We start from the raw sequence: 16,090 nt of genomic DNA, 5'->3' as shown, positions 1-16,090 counted from the left end.
GTGTCTTTTTTTGGTCATTTTGTGTCTTTTTTTTTATCATTTTGTGGTCAATTTGTGTCTTTTTTGGTAATTTTGTTTCCTTTTTTTGGTAATTTTGTTTCTTTTTTGGGTCATTTTGTGTGTTTTTTGGTCATTTTGTGTCTTTTTTTGATCATTTTGTGGTCAATTTGTGTCTTTTTGGTAATTTTGTTTCCTTTTTTTGGTAATTTTGTTTCTTTTTTGGGTCATTTTGTGTCGTTTTTTGGTAATTTTGTGTCTTTTTTGGTCAATTTGTGTCTTTTTTGGGTCATTTTGTGTCTTTTTTGGTCATTTTGTTTACTTTTTTTTATCTGAACTGTGTGTGATTCTGTTCAGTGAGCGGGGTCGCGGACAACATGCATGTTTAATTGGGGGTCGCGACTCAAAAAGGTTGAGAACTACTGATTTACAGCATGCACAAAACATATTGAGAGAGACAGACAGAAAAATATACTTGACAATTTCAGTAAATATTATCTCTTATCCTCTCAGAAATATAAAGGTAATCAAATCCATCATGAGTCTTTCATAGTTTTTTTTTTGTTTGTTTTTTTATTGGTGAAATTACGTAACAAACAAGGTGACATGAGAGACAAATATACTACACCATGTGGACCACAAGTAGAGACAGCAGACATACAGCGCAAACAACAACAAAGAAAAACTTAAATGATAAACAATTTGCACAGATGTATGTGTGTGTGCGTGTGTGTGTGTGTATGTGGATGAGGGGCAGATGCTACGACACATATATAAATATGGCTCACTTATATGTATAACACAATGAAAATAAATAGGCAAACAAAGCAAGAAGCGCTAACGCGAGAAGAGAGGAAAAAGGAAAGAAAGAGAGAAAACAAATAAACAAGAATAAATAAAATAACGAATTAAATAAATAAAAAAAATAAAAAAAAAGATAATAATATTTAAAATAATAATAATAATATATATATATGGTTGCTCGCCATTAAATATATATATATATATATATATATAAAGCTCGTTCTTACTGTACTGCACTTTCAAAATAATGAAAGTTATTGTTGGCGAGTCTCATTATTTAAATCAATGTATTTGTATCTTCCAAATATACTTAAATGAGATGTTTAGATAAGCTAAAATAAATATTTTGAATGCTTAAATATTATCTTGTTAATATGCCCCTCTGATTAAACACTGGCCCCTCCTTGGCCCCCACAGTCAAATTGGTCTAGAACCGCCACTTTATATGTATATATATATATATATATATATATATATTGGAGAACTTCAATATGTGAAGTAGAAATGGGTTCAACAAAATTTTAAGGCAGAACACAGTAATGTGAAGTTCAAGAAAACCTACAGGAAAGTGTATATCCTTTGAAAAAAAATATAGATTGAGTGTCAGTGTAGCTGATCTCTTGAATATATCTTTCATTCAGTGTTTCCTGTTGTTGAAACAAAGCCAGTTATTTGGATAAAGGCTGTCATTGTGGAGCGACTGTATACAGCTCCGGTGTTGTAACACATGTTTATGTATAAGTGTGCAGTTGTGAAATGATCAAATGCATCACCGTATGTAAAGTGCAGTAATGCACAGGGGGCTTTTACTGTGAATATCATAGAGAATCTGCTCCGGTTGGGCTTGTTTGCTGCTGTTGGTGGTCTGGCCTGCTCTCTGACTCACAGGCAAGGTCAGACGAGCTCCCACGAGGTTCAGTCCAGGCCAGAAGACACTTACTCCAATATGCATGAGGTCATTCCCCAGCCACGAGCCCTCAGTGAAGTAACGGCCTTTATGAGGCTCCATCTTCATCACTAAAACACGCAACCCACACCAAAGAACCACATTCCCAATGAGCCTGCACACACGGAAGGTTAGGAAAGCTGAGAGCGGCTGACAGGAAATGTCCAGCATGGTTACCTCCTCTTCAGAGCCTCAGACCTTTGATTCTCCACAATAACATTTACGATCTGCAGCCACTACACACACACACACATAAAGACACACATTTTATTGCTTTATAGGCTGAACTGAAACCAGAGTCGGCCAAATATTAAAAAAGATGTATGGCAGGCTTAAGAAAATGAGACATGTTATTATTATGTCAGATGGTCCATGTAAAGCTGATACTAGAATCAGGAACAAAGCTGTTCTCAGGTTCAACATATGAAACCTTTTATATTCCACATACAATATACACTACTGGTCAAAAGTTTTAGAACACACCAACTTTTCCAGAATTGAATTGAAAATGATGCAGTTTAATGTCTCAGTGTACTCTGAAATTAATGCACATTTGCAACATTTAAAATTCTTTATTGAGCATGATAGTGTTTTGAAAGTAAAAAAAAGATTCAAAATCACATTTTATGTTGGACTAAAGGACTAAAAAAAGACACAAAATGACTAAAAAAAGACACAAAATGACAAAAAAGACACCAAAAGACACAAAATGACTAAAAGAGACACAAAATGACCAAAAAAGACACAAAATGACCAAAAAAAGACACAAAATGACTTACAAAGACATGAAAAGAATTCAAAAATGGACAAAATAGCCCAAGACTCCATAGAGTTAAGTTGTTAACCCATTTCTTGTTCCCTGAAAAAAGGCCTACTTGTATAATTCTGAAATGTACGTTATATTTCACCTTTTTTTATTTACCTCTGGCAGTTCACCACTTACCTTTGTACCATTTCAAGCTGTTCATTTGACTTGAACTGCTTGAATAAAAAACTGGAAAAAGTGGGGTGTTCTAAAACTTTTGACCGGTAGTGTATTTCTGAATGTAAAGAGGCTGTGGGTCAGCAAGTGTACATCATAGAGAGAATATCGAGAGAATTAGTGTAGACAATAAATTTTATTTGTGGTAATGTCAAATGTTTTCTCCTTAACCTCACTGTGCTTACTTCCTCTTTCCCGATGCAACTGATTAAGGCAGTCATAAAAGCAGCAGGACAGAAAATCTGCAGATCACCAGTTTTGTGTGTGGTTCTCTAATATTAGAGTATGCGAAAAATATTCCATTAGGTCATTCAAACAGCTGCACCGCTGGACAGCAGCGCAGGGCCAAGTCTGGGTTTATTATACATTTTATTAGACTGATCATCTATGCATAATTTATCTGGCACAGTTGTCCAAAAAATTGTAATGTAATACCGATTTTGGGTTAGAAAGTGGTGGGAAATTATTCAGATGCTTTTTATTTTAAGTAGAAGTACCAATAACATGTTTAAAACAACCCGAAATTACTCCTACTATCAAAATGTCAAATTAACTATAAATGATTGAAAAGTAAAGTTTGTGATATATTTATATGATCATGTCAATATTTTCAGAAGCATTTTTTTTCACTGTGTTGTTAGGACTTTTACTTTGATAAAAGCATGTTCCAAATACTAATGCAACAATTTGAACATAACATTTTACTATTATGGCTGGTTGAGCCCTCTCCAGGGGGTCACCAGGTAAATCTGAAGGGTCCAGATTAGTTTCATGACAATTTGAAACAAGAAGAAAAATCTGTATTCAATTTTGGAGTTTTCTCTCATTTTCTTTTTCGATAAAATATTGGATCATTTGATGAATTTGGGCCTCAAACCGTTTAAAAAAAAAAAAACGTATGATAACTGTAGAGGGGAAATCTCTGATAGAAGAACTGTGAAGGGGTCAAAAGCCAAAAGGGCCAAAATGGCTGGTTTATTCTTGAGAAATGAATTCTATTTACAGTATTTGCTTATTATAATTTTAACTATAGCCGTCAAATTCATGTAGTAGATGAAAAACTGCAATATTTCCCTCTGAAATGTAAATAACCCTTTATCAGGCAAAGAACTATATTTGGTAACTTCAGGTAATATTTCGAGAAAAATGTTGCAAATTTACTAGATTAAAGTGGCAAATCTACAAGAAAAAAACCCACCGATTTAAGAGATTTAAAGTGGCAAATCTGCGTGAAAAAAGTCACAGATTTACGAGAAAAAAGTGGGAAAAAAGCAACTTTTTTCTCCCAGATTCACCACTTTAACCCTTAATAGGACACTCATTGAAATACTTGCAAATTCCAAATTTCAACCCTAGAGAATATTGGAGGATATTACATACTGCCAGAATGTGTAAAAAAAAAAACATACGAAAATAATATTTTGAGAAAAAAGTGGACGAGATTAAAGTGGCAAATCTACGAGAGAAAAAATGCGCAGATTTATGAGATTTAAAGTGTTGAATCTGGGAGAAAAAAGTTGCTTTTTCCACTTTTTTTCTTGCAGATTTGCCACTTTAATCTAGTAAATTTGCAACTTTTTTCTCGAAATATTACCTGAAGTTACCAAATATAGTTCTTTGCCTGATAAAGGGTTAAGTAGAAGAGGTACCTCGTGGTTGTATTTGTGTAAATGTATTCAAACCCTTAAGAAGTTGTGTGTGCACCAAAAAGAGCAAAAGTGAGATGTGTTCTGAGTTTAACGTGGATCTCTTTGTGTTTGCAGGTCTTTCAGGAGAGAAGGGGGAGAGGGGGAGTCCAGGGATTGGAACACAGGGACCACGAGGTCAACCTGGACCTCCAGGTGAGATAATGTCAAAATCTGAGACTCTTATCAAGTCCCAGTGCTCAGATAGCATTTGTAGGAGCTGTAACTGCTTTAAAATATGATAATTTAAACGTATTCTGTTCCTGAACATTTGTTTTTGGTGTGTTTCCCACTGGGACTAAGTCGGAGCTGCCATATGTGAAATGTTTTTCATTGTATTCCCTCTGAAAAAAACAAAATTGTTTCAGATATTGATATAATATAATAGCACATATATTTAATGTTTTTTTTTGGTTCTGCTTTACTTTCTGTTAAATCTCTGTCTGAGAAAAGAGAGCAGGCGTTTTGGAGCGTGAATATAATTCTCTGTATTGATTTCCCTGTGTGCGCTGTGTGGAGCGTTTGGGGTTTGTGTTATGAAAATATGTCAGTGATGGGATTTTCTGTTTACTGTTGTGGGATCGATACTCACAGAACAAGCTGACAAAACTCCCCGGAAACTTTTCTATAATCAGATATCTGCTTTTAAAAAAAAATCTAACTTTAATATTTCATACAGGAAATCTTCTCTGAGAGAAAGGTAAAGGGCACAGCTCTCCGCCTATATTAACTGTGCTTTTCTGGAATATTTGTGGGATGATAATTTTAGCTCTTGGCAAATGGAACTCTCCTCAAAATATTGATTTCATATATCGGCTGACTGCTGAAGTGAGTCCTGATGGAGCACTTTCTCTTGTGTAAACAGAAAACAGAAGCCTCTGGCTAAGTTTCAGCTGAGAACTGTTATTCCTGCTCCTGCCCTCAGGACATCCACTATCATCTCCCTCATCCACAAATGACAATCATGTCTTTTCTGCCATGTTGTCACAGCAGCAGGGAGAGGGATTTAAAAGAGATTGAGGAGGTGATAGCACAGTGACAGGATGTATTCTGGATGGTACATTTCAGTTTATTTTCCTTCTTCCCTCTTTCCTCTATCCTCTCGCCAAGCGGCACACTGGCAGAAACATTTTACAGAATGTATACCGAACACTGACTTAATGTACTCGCCAGCCTTTAACCCTTTATTTTTTATTTGGTAACTTCAGCGGATATCCAAAATAAAAAAAGATTGCAAATTTACTAGACTAAAGTGGCAGATCTACAAGAAAAAAAGTCGCAGATTTAAGAGATTTAAAGGGGCAAATCTGCATGGAAAAAAGTCGCAGATTTACGAGAAAGAAGTGGGGAAAAAAGCAACTTTTTTCTCGCAGATTCACAACTTTAAATCTTGTAAATCTGAGACTTTTTTCGTGCAGATTCACCACTTTAAATCTCGTAAATCTGCAACTTTTTTCACGCAGATTCACCACTTTAAATCTCGTAAATCTGCCATTTTTTTTCGCGCAGATTCACCACTTTAAATCTCGTAAATCTGCAACTTTTTTCGCGCAGATTCACCACTTCAAATCTCGTAAATCTGCGACTTTTTTCGCGCAGATTCACCACTTTAAATCTCGTAAATCTGTGAGTTTTTCGCACAGTTTCACCACTTTAAATCTCGTAAATCTGTGACTTTTTCGCGCAGATTCACCACTTTAAATCTCGTAAATCTGCGACTTTTTTCGTGCAGATTCACCACTTTAAATCTCGTAAATCTGCGACTTTTTTTCACGCAGATTTGCCACTTAAATTCTCTTAAATCTACAACTTTTTTTCTTGTAGATTTCACACTTTATATCTCTTAAATCTGCAACTTTTTTTCTTGTAGATCTGCCACTTTAATCTAGTAAATTTGCAACTTTTTTCTCGACCCCATTTTGATATCCACTGAAGTTACCAAATATAGTTCTTCGCCTGATAAAGTGTTAATACAAACTTCTCCTCCTTCTTCAGGGCTGCCTGGTGAAGGACGGACAGGCAGCCAGGGCCCACCTGGCCGGCCTGGTAACCCGGGAACACCGGGGAGGTCAGGGAATCCGGGTACCACCGGACCAGCCGGCCCACCAGGATACTGTGACCAGAACTCTTGTATGGGGTACAACGTTGGAGGTAAACATCATTCAGCTTTTTACTTTTACCGCCCTTATTTAGCATTTATAAGCAGTATATATTCATTTAACAGATTAAAAACACTTTAATGTAGTTGTTTACAGATAGATGGACATTTTAAGTGTTTTACCAATAGCGTCTTTGCATAATTATGATGTCATACAGTACTGTGCAAAAGTCCTTGAAGGGTGGTCACACCAAATATTGATTTGATTTAGATTTTTCTTCTGTACACTCCCTTTGCATTTTGTTAATTGATCAAAATAAACTATTAACATTTATATTTTTGAAAGCATTCTTACACTGCAAAAAAGCCAACTTGTATTTTTTGGCCTAAAACAGTGATTTAAGTTGGTAAAACTTAACGAAATATAAATGACTGACATTTAGGGCAATAATGTAAGTTAGCACAACAAAGGAAGCCAGTTGTCTGCTCAAAAACAAGTTTGTGAGTTGTTGTTATTTATATCTTTAAGTTGGGGTTCACAGCAAGGGACAATAGTTCTGCTAACTCTTATTTCTTTGTTGTGAAATTCGGTCATTAGTGAAAGCTAGCGGCTAACTGACGCTATCGGCGCTGCTTGTTACAGCTACAAGAGTAGCCATTAGCGTATCAATGCTAACTCAAAATTGTGGTCGCAACATTAGCTGACATTTCATAGCAGCGTTACAATCGTGCCAGAGCAAACTCAAAAACAAAACTTAAAATATTTACTTTAATTGTCCAACTTAAAATGTTATCGAAGTTTGTTGCCTTGAAATTTTGAGTTCACCCAACTTTTCTTTTTTTGCAGTGTACTTACAGCATTTTTTCACACCGCCTAAAACTTTTGCACAGTACTGTATGTCAGCGCAGGCGACTGGAGGCAGGTTCTGTGTCAGTCCGTCAAATCCATCAAAAGAGAGGCTACTTTTAAGTCCCGAAAATAGTAGCACATAAAGGGGAGAAGTACATATAAACTCACAGAGAAAAGGCGGCAGACGCAGATCAAAAAGCTCTGTTTTAACCCTTTATCAGGCAAATAACTATATTTGGTAAGTGGCAAATCTACAAGAAAAAAAGTTGCAGATTTAAGAGATTTAAAGTGGCAAATCTGTACGAAAACAGCCGAGATTTAAGAGAAAAAAGTGGGAAAAAAGCAACTTTTTTCTCCCAGATTCACCACTTTAAATCTCATAAATCTACACATTTTTTTCTTGTAGATTTGCCACTTTAATCTCGTAAACTTTTTTTCTCAAAATATTATTTTCATATGTTTTTATGTAATATCCTCCAATATTCTCTAGGGTTGAAATTTGGAATTTGCAAGTATTTCAATGAGTGTCCTATTAAGGGTTAAGTCTGTAAGGAGCAGAGTCAACTAACGTCAAGTTAGAGCGTTGCATAATACGTCCTGAGTTGGCAATTAAAACATGGGATAACGACCTTACAGCAGACCTCCAGGAGTGGTTTAAATAGAAAATATCACTGCTAATTAAATTTACAGTAGCTAGAAGCCTGACGCCAGTGGTGCACCCATGTGCATATTTGAGTTGGAATAGTAATATAAAAATTAAATTTACCAACCCAGCCAAGAACAAGATGGCAGTCATTCAATACTGCTTTTCTTCCAATATTGTGGACCCAACTGCACACAGAACAGTTATAGTCCTCTACAATGTTGTAAGCTTTCCTCTGTTACCATGTACCAAAGTGATCAAGTTGTGGTTAACCCTTTATCAGGCAAAGAACTATATTTGGTAACTTCAGGTAATATTTCGAGAAAAAAGTTGCAAATTTACTAGATTAAAGTGGCAAATCTACAAGAAAAAAAGGCGCCAATTTAAGAGATTTAAAGTGGCAAATCTGCATGAAAAAAGTCGCAGATTTACGAGAAAAAAGTGGGAAAAAAAGCAACTTTTTTCTCCCAGATTCACCACTTTAAATCTCATAAATCTACGCATTTTTTTCTTGTAGATTTGCCACTTTAATCTCGTAAACTTTTTTCTCAAAATACCATTTTCGTATGTTTTTTTTTACACATTCTAGCAGTATGTAATATCCTCCAATATTCTCTAGGGTTGAAATTTGGAATTTGCAAGTATTCCAATGAGTGCCCTATTAAGGGTTAAAGTGGTGAATCTGGGAGAAAAAAGTTGCTTTTTTCTCGTAAATCTGCGACTTTTTTCGCACAGATTTGCCACTTTAAATCTCTGAAATCTGCAACTTTTTTTCTTGTAGATTTGCTACTTTAATCTAGTAAATTTGCAACTTTTTTCTCGAAATATTACCTGAAGTTACCAAATATAGTTCTTTGCCTGATAAAAGGGTTAAACTCGCTTTTCTTTATTTCATATGGATCATCTCCAAAATGGCTTTCAATTCCTGATGATGTGTGGTACCTGCAGGTTAATTCAGCTCCTTCATGTCGTCACTTTACTCCGTCGTCAAGCTGTTAGTTTATGTATTTATTGCTTCAAGCCCTCGATCTGAATTTGTGCATAATAATAGTTTGTAGAAGGCATCTCGATACAGAAATGATTGATGATTCTTGGTAACTTTTTTCATGCTTATTTAATTTTTTTTGTTGTTGTTTCAAACTGTTTAGGGGTCACAGCTGTAGACAAATGACACAAAACCACACATGTTCACAGACAGGTCAGCGTCTGGCAGGAGAAACAAAAATAACATTTTGACTGGAATATTTTCTCCAAAAGTATTCAAAACACCAAATATCCAGACTTTACAAAAACATCTCTGATGTTTATTTAAACCTTATTTGTCCAGATTTGTCCTTTTGAAACTGAGCATTAGCTTTATTCTGTCATTTTACACATCCAACCATCAGTGTGACGAGGATTAATACAGACATATTGGTTTTATTGTTATATTTCCTAATTTATCTGCAAATACAGCTGAAAGAGTTTAACCCTGCCCGGTGTTTCCATCATATAAACTGTCTTTTACATGTTTAAAACACTGAAATATTGTTTTCACAGTGACAGCCGGCTGTGAGATAGTTATTGTTCTCATAAAGCTCTCAGAGAATTGGAGAGTGATCTGGCTTTTATAGTTGTTCCACTGTGAAGTTTATACATTCATGTCCACACTGATGGATTCAGAACTTAACTGTGTCACTGACTGAAGCTATTTGTCTATATTGAGATGTAATAAAATATGCTGTAACACTCACATGCAGACACACACATACACGGGACATCTTTGAATATTCATAGTTGCGAGGAGCTTTATGGCTTCATTGTCCTGTGCCATCTCAGTGAGCATATTACACATCTAACAGCTTCTGATGAGTCGTCTTAATAAAACATCATCTGCTAAAAGTGGTTGATGGATGAGACATTACTTCATCCATCAAACTGGATTTATTTGATATAAATGGATTCCAGTCAAATGTTTTTTTGTTTTATGACTTAGTAGAGTCTTGCCTGTTAGTCTCGACCATGCAGGGATTAAACGCAGCCTCCCCGACCACTTCAAAGGAAAAAATAGAGGAGGAATATGAGGAGTAGTAGTATTCCTTTCGAAGCAGCTAGATTCTCGGTCATTGTGACATTTAAAGGGATTGTTCAGTTTAGTATTAATTGCCCTACTCACCCAAACCATTAATTTAATATAGTATGTGGTAAAAATCTCTTTGAAATTCAGACGTAGTACGGTATGTCTAAAAACATTTTTGAAAGTCATTGTATAGTATGTCAAAATTAAGTTATTAACCCTTTATCAGGCAAAGAACTATATTTGGTAGTTAAAGTCAGGTAATATTTCAAGAAAAAAGTTGCAAATTTACTAGATTAAAGTGGCAAACCTACAAGAAAAAAAGTTGCAGATTTACGAGAAAAAAGTGGGAAAAAGCAACTTTTTTCTCCCAGATTCACCACTTTAAATCTCATAAATCTGCGCATTTTTTTCTCGTAGATTTGCCACTTTAATCTCGTAAACTTTTTTCTCAAAATATTATTTCTTATGGTTTTTTTTACACATTCTGGCATTATGTAATACCCTCCAATATTCTCTAGGGTTGAAATTTGGAATTTGCAAGTATTTCAATGAGTGCCCTATTAAGGGTTAAAGTGGTGAATCTGGGAGAAAAAAGTTGCTTTTTTTCCCACTTTTTCTCGTAAATCTGCGACTTTTTTGCACAGATTTGCCACTTTAAATCTCTTAAATCTGCAACTTTTTTTTCTTGTAGATTTGCCACTTTAATCTAGTAAATTTGCAACTTTTTTCCTCGAAATATTACCTGAAGTTACCAAATATAGTTCTTTGCCTGATAAAGGGTTAAAGGAGTCAAATATAGTATGTCAAATGTAAAAACCTCTTTGAAAAAGTCATTAAATTTGTACATGAAGTTATAGCATAGGATATCAAAAAATGTCACCAAAACAGTCAAAGTATGTCTTTTTTTTTTTTTAATAACACAATATAGTATGTCATAATTTTTTTTTTTTAATTAAATTAAGGATTATAGTGTTTCATGGTAAAGTTTTTTTTAAATAAAAGAATGATATAAAAGTCATACTATTGTCATAAAAAAATTCAGTCATAGAATAGTACCAAAACATTTTATTTTAAAAAAGGCATTGTACAGTATGTCAAAAAAAACTTTTTGAAAGTCATTATGGTATTAATAAAGATATTAATAAAGATATCATCAAAATGTCATCAAAAGTCATTGTATAGTATGCCATAAAAATGTTTAAATTAAGAAGTCAGTATAGTTTTTCCTTAAAGAATCATTTAAAAGGTAATTTTATAGTGTCATAAAAAAAAATTTCATAGTATAATAAAACATTTCATTTAAAATAATAATTGTATGACGTTTCTTTGGAAAAAGTCATAGTGCATAAAATTTTATTTTAAAAAAAATCAGCATAAACGAGTAATAAAAAGAAGTGTAGTATGTCACAAAAATGTTGAGGGACTTTCATCACATCATAGGTCTTGTTTCATAAATAAGTGTTTGTTGAATGTGTGGTAAAGCACAGCAGTTCTGGTGTGTAACTGCAGGAAATGTCTCAGTGTTTATTACTCACCATGCATGTTTTGTCTGGGTTTACTCTGCACATTCTCCTGGTTTCTGTGTTGGAAATCTTTATTTACACTTTCTCGTGTGCAGAAAGAGAAATAGAGATCTGACACATTTTCCTTCTTTCAAAACATTTTATTTAAAGGTTTAAATATTTATTTGAGCTAAATGTTTTGTAAGAATTACCCATGGTGTGTGTGTGTGTATTTTCCTCCTCTAAAAGAGAGAAGCAGATTCCAAAACTAATCTTTCTGCCTCCATAAACCGCAACCCAACAGCTGGGGAAGTCAGTGCAGTTTGAGAGGTTTAACTCTTTGGTGTCGCTGGGTTTTCCTCCTTATATGAGGTGTAACGTCTTCTCTCTGTCTCCTTTCCTTCCTCCCCTCCCTCCCTCCTTCTGTCTCTGTCTCTTTCTGACTGAAGTTCAACAGGACTATGGGAATGATTACTGAGGAGCATTCTCCAACCGTCCTCCTCTCCACTCCTCACCTCCCTCCACTCCTCCCTCTGTGCCCTGTACATAAGACTCAAAACTGAGGAAATTGATAAAGTATTCCTTCAAGGCCTCCGTACTTCTCGGGATGGATAATTACTCCTGACCCCAGCGTCCTGACCTCTAACCCCTGCAGCAGCGGTTTTTAAATTTGGTTTCCCTGGAGACCGTTTTCCAAAAATCCTCTTCAACACTTCCTTTTTAAAGCCTAAAGAAATGTTTAGTTAAAAAGTTTTTTAGTTAAAGTTAAAAAGCAATTAGTCAACTCTGCGTACTCATTTTGATCTGGTGTAAATTTCAAAAACCATTCGCAACAGATTTTCACTCTTTATGCACAGAAAGAGGATCTGTGATTCCTCATTATGAAGAGAAACTGGATTAATTTCTACTTATCGGTTAACTTTCTTGACAAAATTGGATCTTTAATCTGGCTGCTTCATCATTTGACAGCCTCCGAGACAAAAATGGATTAGCTTACCTTCCCTAAAGACCAAACAAAACCCCGTAACACTGCTGTGATGATCACCACCACTGATCTCAGTGCCATCTGTCCACAAATACTCTTGCATGCAATTGTTTGCTGCCTCCGCTTTGAGCTCAAATCTCTTCGAAGCTAATCTCATCTTTCAAATCCTGATGGATCAGCTAAATAGTGATGAATTGCTTTGATGCTGATTGGCTGCATTCATCACTGAAGAACCCTTCTATCTCTACATCTCATATACTGTAAACTGGGAAAAATTCAACTCTTAATTTGACCCATCTTTTTTTTTCTGGATAAATGATCAGATCTGGGCAGTATGGGGTAGAAACTAGATTTTACTTGAATTTCATTAACCCACTTCCTCATCAACTCAATCTTTAAAACACTGAAGGGTCCCACGTCTGTCTGGACAACGCAACATTTTTCAGTGGTGGTGGCATTTAAAGTGGCTGTAGTCCCGAAGCAGTGGTGGAATATAACTATAAGTACATTTACTCAAGTACTGTGCTTAAGTACAATTTTCAGTTACTTGTACTTGTGCATTTCCACATTTATCCACTTCTATACATTTTAGGGGCACATATTGTCCTTTTTAACTCAGACTTTAAAAAAATATGATCAATTAAAAATGCATGTTTATAAATTAAACCACATGAAAGTATAATAAGTAGTTAAAATGACCTGGACAACAGTAAAATTCAGCTTACATAAATGCATCAAAAATAATAATACAATTTGGAATAAATAAAAATATGGGTGGGTAACGAGTACTTTTACTTTTGACACTTTAAGTACATTTTTTTTTTCAATTATTTTTATTAACGAAGAAACAAAGAAAAGAACAGTGGATTACTTATTAGGAGCCACAATATGAAAACAAAACACTAAAACACAATTCTAGACAACAAAGACTCAGGAACATATTTACAAATTAGACAATGTACACACAAATAACATACAAAGAATAATATAAAGGATAACCACAACAACAAAAAATGAAAACAACGATACACCAGTACAAAGCCACACTGCGAAAACAGACAGACGACCAAAAAAAAAAAAGTTTTTTAAGTACATTTTGATGCTGATACTTTTGTTCTTTTACTTAAGTAAGTTTTGAATGCAGGACTTTTACTTGTAGAGGAGTAATTCTGCCGTGTGGTGTCAGTACTTTAACTTAAGTAAGAGATCTGAATACTTTTTTTTCCACCGCTGTCCCAAAGTACGCCATAACTTGACTCTAAATATTCCCACCACCCCAGTCCAACCCCTGCCCCACGGCGGCTACCAGCCCTACAACCAGCCGTACAACCAGCCGTACAACCCTGCTGCTGTGGCTTACAACGACCAAGGAGGCCAAGACGAGGAGGAGGAGGAGGGAGAGGAAGAGCAGGACCCCTATTATCACGGTTACCCGCCTCAGTACTACCCCCAGCAGCCCTCACAACAGGGTTACCACGGTTACCGCTCGAGCCCCACCCACGAGGACACGGAGGTGAGGTCGCCGGGCGTGGCCAGGAGGTTTTCACGTGACGTCGTTGTGATGGAGGAAGGACTTTAGAGGAAGGATGGACTCACCTAAAGTGCTTGAGCCCTGCACGCCATAACACACACACACACACACACACTGATATTCACACATGGAAACAAACCAGACACTGACACGTCGTCCCCCATCTCAAACTGTGGTGAGATCCCCCCCTCCAGGTGTTTCCAGTGGTTTTCTCCACCTGGTCAAACAATGTAAATATCTCTGTGGACTCTTGTACGATATCTCTGTAAAAGGGGGGTCCGAAAAGTGCCTGATCTATGTTAGCATCGTCCAGTGGTAATGTAAAAATAAGACCCGTTTCTTCCATCTCACAGCTCATTTCAGGACTAAACCCTTCTTTTTGTGCGTGAAGCTGCATGTCTCCCACGAGCCAAACATTGAGTGTGTATCTGGACACGTGCATCTTGTTTCGGTTGTATGTAACTTGCTAGATTATTTTACAATTCAAACGGAGGACGTTGAGATGGCGCCATTTGTACAGGCTGCTTTTTATAATGATGAATCACGATTTCCCGGCTTTCATGCTGTCTTTATTTCAGTGTGTAAAGAAATAATGTTTTTGAAGTGATTTTCTCCGTACAGTATTGTGTTGAGTTTGCTTCTTTTTTTTAACCAACTATTATTGGAGATAATCCCCCTAAAATTGACTGTAGATGCATCAAATTTCTGATAAGTTTAATATTACCTTAACACTGTGGAACACAATCAAATGTATTGGTTTTTTTTAAATTATCGTTTTTATTCAGAGAAAATCTACCATTATCATTTTTTTGCTGATGATGGACCAGATCTGCTCTAGGTTTTAATGTTCAGAGTTAAAGGCACAATAAGTAGGATTTTTAAAAACTACTAGCTAGAGCTTGACCAATAAGGGATTATTGATACTGAAAACAGATATGGGGGCTGATATAGTGATTAGCTTGAATGAAAATAGACCTTTTGGCTAAGTTAGTAGCTCCTGAACTGTCCTGTCTGGACACAGATGCTATGCCTATTAGCCACAGAAACTGAGGATCACTAAACTTGCTGGCTAATTAGATTTCATTGAGTCGGGGTTGAGGGGCGAACTCTTAATGTTGCGTTTAAAAAGAGATCAATCCAACTCATTCTGCCTTTAAGAAGACATATCTGTGTTGTTTGTGTCTTGTGTTGCTACCCCAGTTTGTTTTGTTTTATTGTTCTTATGCAAAGTCGGGCCTGCTCACTGTGGATTCCGTTTGCTCACTGGTTGACCTCTGACCTTTTGCTGGAGTGAGACCTGGATCGAGTTATTACTCGAACAGGTCAGCTTCCTCTCAGTGAGACCTATAAGGACACAAACATTCGCCCTCCTGCACTGCAGTCTGAAAAACAAGCACTAAAGTAAGTCAGAGTTGAGCTGTGAGCTGGCCCCGGTCTACTGGAGACCTAAACTGTCGAACTTGAACAGAGTTAATGAGGAATGTGTCTCGCCATGCCGCCATGCCCCTTAGTACAATATGAACTTATTTATTTTATATTTTGTTTGCTTTTATAACCAATAAATCTGTAATGAGACTATTAAATGTGTTTTAGGTCATTTGTTAAACTTGAAGGTCAAACTTTAACTACATTTTTACAACATTTATGTAAAAAACCCTACTTGACAAGAACAGGTTTATTAAATTGTTTATTAGCTATTTTACAACTCACATAAACAGAGATTTTATTTTAACAACGCTGGAGGTTACAAATGCACGGACACGACATAAAAAGCTCTTCCTGACCAAAGTTCACTTTTTCAAATTAAACCCCACTGATTGCCTCAATGTTGCCATAGTAACACATTTACTGGTTTTACTGTGAATCCACAGACCTTCAAAGGCAGGATCGGCTCAAACAGATGTCATTTTTTATGTGCCAAATCTGATAATTTCATGGTTGCATAATCAGAGGAAACCCTCTGAATCAGATTTTCTCTGTTCAGAGCTGAGCCACATGGTGAAACCTC

The 16,090-nt window shown here is 35.9% G+C and overlaps 1 protein-coding gene across 1 annotated transcript in view; it reads left to right on the top strand.

The window, feature by feature from the left end:
• Nucleotides 1–14,831, top strand: part of col14a1a (collagen, type XIV, alpha 1a) — a 192,859-nt gene extending 178,028 nt beyond the window's left edge. Inside the window, 3 exon segments of the mRNA XM_059340164.1 lie at nucleotides 4,493–4,570; nucleotides 6,410–6,565; nucleotides 13,832–14,831. Of these exon segments, the coding sequence (XP_059196147.1) occupies nucleotides 4,493–4,570; nucleotides 6,410–6,565; nucleotides 13,832–14,130 (533 nt within the window). The 3' untranslated portion in view covers nucleotides 14,131–14,831.
• Nucleotides 14,832–16,090: the final 1,259 nt, after the last annotated feature.

The sequence above is a fragment of the Centropristis striata genome, chromosome 8, assembly GCF_030273125.1.
Source record: "Centropristis striata isolate RG_2023a ecotype Rhode Island chromosome 8, C.striata_1.0, whole genome shotgun sequence".
NCBI classification, from domain to species: domain Eukaryota; kingdom Metazoa; phylum Chordata; class Actinopteri; order Perciformes; family Serranidae; genus Centropristis; species Centropristis striata.
The sequence above is the reverse complement of the archived record's forward strand: the minus strand, read 5'-3'. Positions and strand labels throughout refer to the sequence as shown.